Source organism: Limanda limanda, chromosome 13 (assembly GCF_963576545.1).
Source record: "Limanda limanda chromosome 13, fLimLim1.1, whole genome shotgun sequence".
Taxonomy (NCBI): domain Eukaryota; kingdom Metazoa; phylum Chordata; class Actinopteri; order Pleuronectiformes; family Pleuronectidae; genus Limanda; species Limanda limanda.
The window spans coordinates 13,627,698-13,638,135 of NC_083648.1; the positions used below are offsets into that span (position 1 = coordinate 13,627,698).

At 40.6% G+C, this 10,438-nt stretch overlaps 1 protein-coding gene across 1 annotated transcript; it reads left to right on the plus strand.

Moving 5' to 3' along the window:
• Positions 1–1,587: 1,587 nt before the first annotated feature.
• zgc:153615 (uncharacterized protein LOC777747 homolog) lies at positions 1,588–8,817 on the plus strand. Its single transcript, XM_061085012.1, has 6 exons — positions 1,588–1,617; positions 4,131–4,240; positions 7,284–7,401; positions 7,513–7,719; positions 8,005–8,128; positions 8,720–8,817. The coding sequence occupies exons 1-6, from the start codon at positions 1,588–1,590 to the stop codon at positions 8,815–8,817; spliced, it is 687 nt and encodes a 228-aa protein (XP_060940995.1).
• The last annotated feature ends 1,621 nt before the right edge of the window (positions 8,818–10,438 follow it).

Below are 10,438 nucleotides of genomic sequence, written 5' to 3' on the forward strand. Positions count from 1 at the left end.
ACAGCAGGCCACTGGTGGGAGGACTGTGGTGCTGATGGCAACTGTGATATACCTCACCAGAGAGGGGGGAGAGGCTGCATGGTAAACAGTCGCAGCTGGGCCGAGGAGCTCCAGGATATCTTTACACCACAGGCTGTGGACTGTTTCAGCGGAGGGCGAAGCAGATTCTCCAGTATCTCTGTGAGTGATTTTTCCTTTTTCTGCTTCCTTTATCCACTTTCATCTGTTATGAGAAATTACATGACATCTCTTTACCAGAAGAAAACAGACAAGATCAAGTCCAGGTGTCTGAGAATAACAGACTTCTGCAACATTTAGACAGAGAGACAGATGGATGCAAATAATTATGCAGGAAAAGAAAAATCTTCACGAGTTATTGAAGTACAACAGTATGAATCTATGGAGGATGTGCAAATAGCCAATACCTTAAGATGTGGACAGTGCAAAATGTTTTTAAGTGGAAGAATAACAACTCTATACATAACGTCAAATAGAAGTAAAAGTTAATGAAACGCATTGTCAATTATTATATAAAAAATACCAAACTTAAGTGGAAAAAAACATGATTTACAAACAAACGAGGCTAAAACAGACACTAACAAAACCATTAAGATAGAGATAAACTATCTCAAGTCAAAGAGCAAATGCTGATGATACAATGTGTTAACATAATATAAACTGCAGTCCTCTGCTGTGTCTGACTGTAAGTATAGTATAGTATAGTATAGTATAGTATAGTATAGTATAGTATAGTATAGTATAGTATAGTATAGTATAGTATAGTATAGTATAGTATAGTATAGTATAGTATACTAAAGTATGGTTAGGGACTGTGGGATTAGAATGGCCTGCAGAGATGCTGGATGATGGATGATTCAAAATGTGATTATTAATAATCCCACTGCTGCATTGTGACACAGCAAAACTAACTGTGTGCGTGTGTTTGTGTGTGTAGTGAGTGGGTGTGTGTTTGTGTTTTTGAACGCACGTGTGGGCATGTGCACGTAGACTGGGGCCGGGGGAGCCGATTCCTTTAGGAGCCAAAACAAACAAGACAACGTCTAATTAGAAATTCACTGCTCCGCTTTGGGTCGAGACGCAGACGCCATGACGGTGTGTTGCTCCAAAGTGCTGAGATTCATTAGGGGAGGTTTCATGGATCAGCTGCAGCCTGTGTAATTCTTTTGTTTTCCTCTGCTGCACACTCATTTATTTATCTGTCACCTCTTATCAGGACTCAGCTGGAAACATCTAGTTCTCGAATTCAGCAAGATAGCAAAGAGAAACCAGGAGAGCATGAGGAAGATGGAGGAACAGAAATCAGATCAGGAGCCGTGGCGGCACTGAGCAGCTCCATCTCTCCCTGTCCTCCTTCATTTTTCTCTTCTCCTCCGCTTCCGCCTCGTGCTACTCTTTCCTCTCCTGTTCCCACATTACTCCCCCCCTCCTCTCTCTCATGGCTCTTTCTTCCCTCCCTCCCTCCCTCTCCTGAATGGAGCTGCAGTATATGAGAGGGTCTCCTGGGTCTGGCTTCACTGCAGTGTAGAAAAGGGCTCGGCGACTGTTTCAAGTACGATGCGCTGAAGGATGGTGCACCAGGAGAAACGCGTTTACCAGGTGTGTGCATTTGTTCCTTGTGTATGTGGTTGTGTGCCATTTGAAGGGTGTGGCATATGAAGCAAAAATATTCCCAGGTATACATGATGGCTCCATCATGGGTGTGCTGCTGGGGATGAATCAGCCATCCTGACGAGTGCTTGTGTGATTGTAGAGGGAGTGCATGTGTTTTCATGTGATATTTATCGGCTCATCACGGTGTTTTTACACCTTCTCTGTCAAATCAGCAGTGAATCCATCCCAATAGGATTGGTGTCTTTGTGAATCACTAGCTTCTTTCTTCAATTTTTCATAGAATAATTCTATAATCTATTGTAAATTATAGTGACAATTTTATATTCCATATAGTGGATAAAATAAAAATAGTGTGTGTGAAACTGTGTTTGTGTGTGTAGACAGCCGGTAAGGAGAACATTCGGTTGTCTGAGGAGGAGGAGCAGGAGGCACTGCGTTGGCTGGGTCAAGGCGATCAACTATGATTTATGTTCTTACATCACAATATCATATAATGATGAATCACAGTAAGGGGTGTGTGTGTGTGTGTGTGTCTGTGTGTGTGTGTGTGTGTGTGTGTGTGTGTGTGTGTGTGTGTGTGTGTGTGTGTGTGCGTGTGTGTGGGCCTGTCTTGAGGTAATTTAGAGAGAGAATCAGGTCACATAATAGAAACATCTCCATTTTTGCTGGTGTTATACAATGACTGTTGGTGATGAGGGTGTGTTTCACAGACACACATACGTAGGAAATGTAGGAAATGTAGGAAATGTTGGCATTTGGCACAATCCCAGAATACAGATATACATTTCATGGTGCCAGAGGAGAAAATCCTGCTGTTCTGAAACATTTATTTTTAATTTGACTAAAATACGGTGAGACTTTGAAGATCAAACGGGCCAAAACAATTCTGTATAGTCGACAGAGACGAACCAGACGGCATTCACAGCTGAGATGAAGGGAAAATGATAGATCCAGGGAAGGATGTAAATTAAAGAAGAGGAGGAGGAAATGTTTCTGGAAACCTCTGGATGCTGAGAAGTGACACACCATGCCTGCAGAAAAATATGAGAAGAGGACAGAGGTAGTGTTGAGAAATACAAGAGCAGAATGACACGGCATCTTTAACCAGTTTACTATGGATACAGTAGCTGCTGTCTTCATGATGGATAAGGTAGCGATGGAGAGAACAAAATGACGACTTAGAGCAACTAGAGTCCAATGACCTTAAAGATTTGTAGCGGTTACAAGGAGAGAATTGTGGATTTCTTCCCTGTAGACAGAAACAGACACATTGAGAATATAAATGGACGATCACTGGACAACAGGATATTTTTTTTTCTTGTTTTGGTCTGATTGTGATTGTACGAGAAGAGCAAAAGCTAATTATATGCACTATACTGAATCTCTTTGTTGAAACATGATGTTATTGGTGCATTTCCATAGTCATCCATTCACTCCTGAGCGCTGTAGTCCTATCCCAGGATGCACCAGGGGTAGGAGACATCTTAGACAGGTTGTCCGCAGGTTAACAGTCTAGAACATAGCGAACACAGAATGAACTAGAATGGCACTCAGGACCTACTCCGAGGTCCAATAGCCCTCTATAAGTCAATCAAGCTGATTTCGTCATCAAGGTCCACAAATCATTCACTGGGAAATCAGGGAAAAAATGCAAGTTAATGAAAGTGAACACATTTCCTGGATCTGCCCCCTGAAACAGTTCTTTGCTAACTCATACGGAGTCCTTCCACCAAGTATCAGGCCAATCTGTTCAGCCTATTAAGCAGAATACTAACACCTACAGACAAGCACAAATGGAAACATAGCCTCTTTGGCGGACGCATTAAATGCATTAAAACTCACATGTACCTGCGAGCAAAGGCAGAGTTTCTGTGGGACTGTGGTTAGGAAGTCAGACCATATGATTTGTCTGATGGGCCTTTTAAATCAACATATAAATGTCGTTCTTTACTGCCTGTATAACAATGAGAGCCCGGAAGGTGATTTGTTTTTCTGTGTATGGCTGTAAAATGTTACGAACATGGTTAAGTGATTAATAAGAGACACAATATAAAAAGAGAAGAAGTCTAAGTGCTGATGTCGGCAGCTTCTCTTTAAGCTTATGGAACAGAAGACAAGAAGTCTCTTAACCTACTTTATAATGAACTTAGTGTAGTTAAGATGTGTATACAGTCATAATGACTGCATGGATTATCTTCATGTGATCAGCAGGAACTTGGCTTGTAGTATCTGTTTATCTACACCTTTCCCTCTAATCCACATTCATTCCTGCTCCATATTGTGTTTTCATTCCATCCTCCTTTCAACCAGATAGTGCTTTTGGTACCACACAAGTATGAATAGCCCCAAATCTAAATATCAATTTACACACTCATCTTGATAATTTCCTCTCACGAGTATGTCCCACTTGATCAATCAAGCAGGGATGGAGGAGCAGTTCAACACTTTGAATAAATCAATGTTCTTTGTATTCATGCGTTTTCCTGCGTTTCTCACAGGCCCAGAGAAACGAGAGAGAGTCCATCAGGCAGAAACTTGCCCTTGGCAGTTTCTATGACGACGAGCCTGTCATCTACACCAGCTGCAGCAAAAACGGCCCATCCTCCCGGTAGGTTTGAAAAAAATGAGTGTGTGTGTGTGTTACAGTTTGATTAATAGAGCTTTTTGAAACAATATTTTCATTTCACATTTTACATTTGACACTGGAGCTCTAGAAATATTTTATTTTAGGAATAACTGCACAAAAACAGTGATATATTCCCTACTGTAATGCATTATTAGTTAACAGGATATAGATTTCATATATTTAAAAGCCCAAGTGTAAAACCTTTAGATTGTATATGCGTCTTGTATAAGTAGCCTTGTAATTTAGAGATTCAATGTAATACTTACTCATCATAACGACAAACCAATAAATAACAATTAGTTTAAACCAATGAAAACCGTGTAACTCCTCCTTTGGCATATTAAATATTTGCAGATAAAGTGAAATATCCCATTTATGGATAAAGGACTTCTTCATTTAAAAACAATTAAAGAGAGTTATTATTTTATTAATCCTTAAGGTAATTGTTCTGCAAAATCTTGCTTGAGAGTTACTATAAGAAAGGATATTATATCAATAATGAGGAGTAAAAGCGGACAAGTGCCTCAATATATAACAACACAATTGAGATAAGTTATAAAAATATAAAAGAATAAACTGGAAACGAGACGAGGAATTAAAAAGCAGTATTAGACATTATCAAATGAGATGCAAATATTGCACATGATAATGAACGCGTTAAAGGACATGCCGTTGATATAATACTGTGCGTAAGTAATATAGCACATATAGCACACGATGATGAAAGAGTGATATTGGACATGACAAAGCCGACAATAGGACAATTTTTCTTTCCTTGTAAAAAAATGGAACTTTCGGAAACACGTTACCGGAGCCCTGTTTGACAAATCCGAGCAGTTATTTAACAACCATGAGAGGGAGCTGTTCAGCAGCTCACTACATCTAAAAACAGAGAGAAAATGACCAGAAAACCATTCCTTGGTAACTCAAAGATCATCAAAATAAATGTCAGAGGATTCTGTGGAAACTGGTTCATGAGGAGATGAGGTACACTGGGAACCAGTAGCCACTGGAGTGATGGTGCAAAAGTGAAAGTGAAAGGTTTTGTTTACAGTCATGGAAAGGGGAAATTACATTGGATTGAACAATCACTGATTTACTCTCCCGCAAAAGAACAAAGACGCATGGAAATAGTGTGGAACGGGTGCAGCACAGAGGAGGTGGCACGATGGTTAACCTCACGTGTGATCCGTCCCTGAGGCAGAAACTAACGTGCCGCGGCCTCATGAATCACACAGAATAAGAGAAGTGTCTCACGCCAAAATGAAATATTTCCCAATGAAATATTTCCCAATGTAAAAAGGACGCTACAGACTGCAACAAAGAAATAGGAATGCAGTGATGGTGAAATTCTGGGCTGATGTTTAACAGTATATGGTTGATACAGATGGTCAATGTATGGCACTCATGCAGTGCACCGACACAGTCAATACCAATACATCCATCCAGTAAATGGATTAATTTTTTTCCTGTATCTACAATAAAATTGCAACTTAAATAATGTTTAACAAATACTTTTTTTTTCTCAAAATAATACAATGCATCCTAAAGCTTACAGTCCCAAAAGGTAAACACATAAATCAGATGTAGAATCAAAATGTGAAATCAAACTGGAGAAAATCATTTTCATATTGGACAGATATTTCGTATGTGTAATTGAGGTTTGTGACGTCCACAGACACCTGTATACACACACACACACACACACACACACACACAGACACACACAAACATGGGCCCTCATGGTTCTACTCTTGAGGGGGCGTTTGAACGATGGGCTGTCCCTACATGGCAGTGGCTTCTATTTGAGGAAGTGCAGATGTATGTATATGTCTGTGAGTGTGTTGGAATGGTCCTGAAAGAAGAAGTGGTGCCAGATATGAGTCAGACACTATGATTGGTGGGGATGAGGTCATGTGATCTGGAGGTAAGAGTGCACCCTCTGGGATTTAGTTTGGGTTGGAAATTCCAACACCAGAGTGTCCAGTTAGGGACATTTTGTGTGTGTTATTGTTCTCATCCTAGTAATGGCTGGAGGGGAAGGTTACTTTGGGTTCTTAGGTTCTTTCAGAGTATCATGAGCTGGAACTCAGTGGATTGTGTTTTGAGCTGTTGGAAATGCTGAGGTTGAGGTTTCAATGGCGCCAGTATAACTGCTGTGATGACCCCGAGTGATGTTTGTCCCTTGAATTGTTTCCTTAAAGTGTTCAGTTGCTTTTCTTTTTGCGTGATGAGCTCACAGTAGTGACATGGCACCATGGCCAAAGGTACCCGGACACCTGAATATAGTAAAATGGTCTGTATTTACAAAGCAGCTTTTCTAGTCTTTACAGGACAGTTTTCTCAATTTCTTAATACAGTGCATGTATGTGCACCACTTTCTCTATCAATCACATGTCGTGGGGGAAGGTGGGATTCAAGGTCTGGCCCCAAGGGCACTTCAGCAAGCAGAATTGAACCACCGAACTACTGGTTAAATGATGTCCCACTGTACTTTCTGAACAACCATTGAACAAGTCGTTCCAAAACTACAGCAACAAACATGCTTCTATAACACAAAAAAAACAACACAAATATTCCATCTTTGCAACGACAAAACAGTATGATTCGTCTTGTCTTACTGTACAAACTGACTCGGACAATTTCATGTGTAGCCTGGCAAATGATGAACTGGAATGTGGAGTGTGCTATTATTCTGTTAAAAATCCTACAAATGCTTGAAAATCTTTGACTGATCATATCAGTCATTACCGGCTTCTCCACTTTCCACTCCTTTCTTCATGATAAGTGACCATGCACAATTTTGTCGGATAACTTTTTTCGAAACATCATCTTCTTGAGGGTAAATATAAATACTTAAATTCATACCTGATCTTACATGGTACGGTATCTGTCTTTTGAAATGTTTGTTTGTTGTGTGTGAATAAAATCAATAATTTTCCCAACAGGTTTCATAATGACTCAAGCTTTTTGAGCGACAGTGACTCAACACCGACTCTCTGGTGTTCTGTGTGTTTCTCCTCAGGCTGCAGGGCGGGGTTAACCTTCAGGTGTGTTTTGTCAATGACAGCAACAGTGACAAAGACAGCGATGCGGAGGACAGCAGGACCGAGACCAGTCTGGACACACCGCTTTCACCTGTGGTACGCGTACTGTTTCGACCCGTCCCACACACTCTCATTAGTATTTATCATCACAGAGAAGCCACATTTGCCGTTACATCATCATGTCACTTACACCACTTCCCCTTCCAGAGCAAGCAGAGCTCTTCGTTGTCAGACCGGGACACGGCAGAGGAGGACTCGGACCCGTTAGATGACTGCAGCGGGTTCTGGCGGGTGCAGCGGAGACTGCAGGAGGAGGCCAGGGTGGCGCTGGCCCTAGCTCGACCCATGGCCCGCATGCAGGTGGAGGTGGAGAGGCAGATACAGCTGCACAGACGCTCGCCTGTGGCTGACATGGTCAGTCAGTTAGAGAGAGAAACACAAATCAGTGCAAAATAATACAGTCAACACAACACAATAAATGCATGCTCTAACCTAACCCCTAACCGTATCCCTCACACACACAAGATCAGAAAATCTGATTGTTGATCAACTCAGGATGTTTGCAGACCCAGGCACAAACATAGATCCAGTTGATCAATACTGAATAACTAAGTTTTTGTCTTAATTCTGGCTGTGGTGCACAATAACATAAACAGCATTTTCCTCTCTCTCTCTCTGTTGGTGTGTTCACATATGCAGCTTCCCCATTTGCCTCACATCAGCGAGTGCTTGATGAAGAGGAATTTGAGGCGAGGGGACATGAGGGACATGAGTCTCGGACAGCTGCAAGTCATCACAAATGACCTACACTCACAGATCCAGAGTGAGTAGAACAGATCATCTGGAAGACGATCGACAAACTTAACAAATCCCCTGTTATTACAAAAGAATTCTACTGTCTCCCTGCTAGGTTTGCATATTATGTGGGCCGGTGAAAACATTTCAGAATTGAAGCAGCAGTTGATAATCAGCAGCAGTTTTAACTTGACCCTACTGCTGAGAAAGTATCTTATCCCCTTTTTATTTTAAGGTTACTGAGCTTTATGCTCTTTAACTGTCCAGGAACATCAAATGAGGCTTCAGATATTTTAAAGAGTTGAGAATCAATCAGACTTAAAAACCTGACAAAGGAAAATTTAAAAGTTTATAGTTTTTCAATGCATTTTCAAAGAGCAGAGTAGAGTAGAACTGTATTGTCCACTAAAGTGGAAAATTGTCTTCTGTTCACCAATTAATGAGCAACAACATGAAGACAGATAAACAAGATAGAAACAATGACCGACATAGAGTCATAGAAACAAGTGACCACAACAGTAAGTTAAACAGGCACATCTGTGGATTGGATGTCACTTGGAGGAGTTGTAAATACTTATGGTAAATGGAATGAAGGAATTACATGTCTGATCTGACACAGGTTTGAATGAAGAGCTGGTGCAGTTGCTGCTTATGAGGGATGAGCTACATGTGGAGCAGGACGCCATGCTGGTGGACATAGAGGACCTCACCAGGTGAACATCTCTCTCTCTCCCGCCTGTCAAATTCTAACAAGTAATCTGTGTTTGGACATTTAGTGGACGTCCATGTGCTGAAGTCTTATTCTTGTTTTTTTGCGACAGGCACGCTCACAGCTACCATCGGCAGCAGGCAGACAAAACTATCTCTAAATAAACACATCGCCCGGTCCTCACGTGTGTCCGTCTGCACGCCATCCCACCGTCACCAGTGTTACTTATGAAACTCCATCTGTGCTGACTGTTTCTGAAGAGCCGATATAATATGTGTTGTCAGGATGTTGTCACAGGCCAGATGAGGGGGCTGCTTCCAGTATGAACCCAGCTGAGTTTGTGCAGGCTTCTCACTTCCACCTCGGCATGATTAACCAGAGAATATTTCACAGATGCTGGGGAAACACTTTGACCTCATTCCATCCCCAACACTGATTTACCTCTTTATGACTTTTGCACAGTACACTCATGTACATGTATGTTAGTGCAGTGAGGGAGAGGAAACGCCTGCACACTTTATTTCTCACTTCTCTCAGAAAGGATAATGACTTTCAGGGACATGAAGATCAGTTGGACTTTGTATTTCCTTTATCTCTATAGTGATCACAAAGATGTATCCATTCTTGTCAATGTATTCACTTCTTTCTTTCACTAGAAGCACTGTCATCACTTTTTAATTCACTATTAAACATCTATTGTCTGAGATGTTGCAACAGAAAGGATGAATATTTGCAGCTCGTAGCGTCACTGGTCGTCTAAATGCTTCACAGAAGTCTCGTAAAAATCCTTCCGACAGTTTCTAGCTTTAAAGGCTGTGTGCAATAAGAAACACATTAAGAGACAATTTTTTCAGACAAATTTGTATTTGTCAAATTTGGCGATACTTGACACAATAAACCAAATGAAGAGATGTCGGTTTAAAATGATTTGGGTGAAATGAAGCAGAAGGGAAGACAGGTTGACGTGAACGACCTCCAAATAATGAAAATATGCAATGGGATTTCTGTTAAACTGAATTTACCAATGCGACAAAAGGAAGTATAAGGTTAAATACTAATTATAAATTATAGTCTATATCTCTTTTATCTGTTTAAAATGTTTATGGACACGCAGTATGTAAATGTTAAAAGACTATAAGGATGAAGGACAAGCCCTGTGTGTGTTTAGGAGCTTTATAAGAATGTCAGTTAACACAAACTTTATTTCTCTTTCGTTTGCTCCATTGATCAATGTACTGTATAATGATTGTATAAAAAGATCCATTAATAAAAGCTTCAATGGTGTGAATATTGCTTGAGATTGAATTAGCATTTTACAAGTTCCAGCTTAATCTGAACAAGTCTATTTCCCCTTTCAAATCATATGCACTATGAAAGTGAGTCTGCTCTCATTCATGTATTCAGCTTTAGAATCACACCATTTAGTTTCTCTGCGTATTCACACTTCTGTTGACACTTATGTGAGAGGGGAACAGCTCTGACTGCAGGGACCAAAATAACAGTCGGTTACACTCAGCTAAGCTAAATACACACATTGAATTTGTATCATTGTCTAAATTATTTGGTTCTAAAAAGTAAAAATGGCATTTGTGATTGATGAAGTATAAACCTTTATTCAGGATTGAAACA

Coding starts and splice junctions, on each gene's coding strand:
- zgc:153615 (XM_061085012.1), top strand. CDS start 1,588: ATGGTGCACCAGGAGAAACGCGTTTACCAG. Junction 7,402..7,512: donor ACACACCGCTTTCACCTGTG/GTACGCGTACTG, acceptor TTCCCCTTCCAG/AGCAAGCAGAGCTCTTCGTT. Junction 8,129..8,719: donor CCTACACTCACAGATCCAGA/GTGAGTAGAACA, acceptor GATCTGACACAG/GTTTGAATGAAGAGCTGGTG.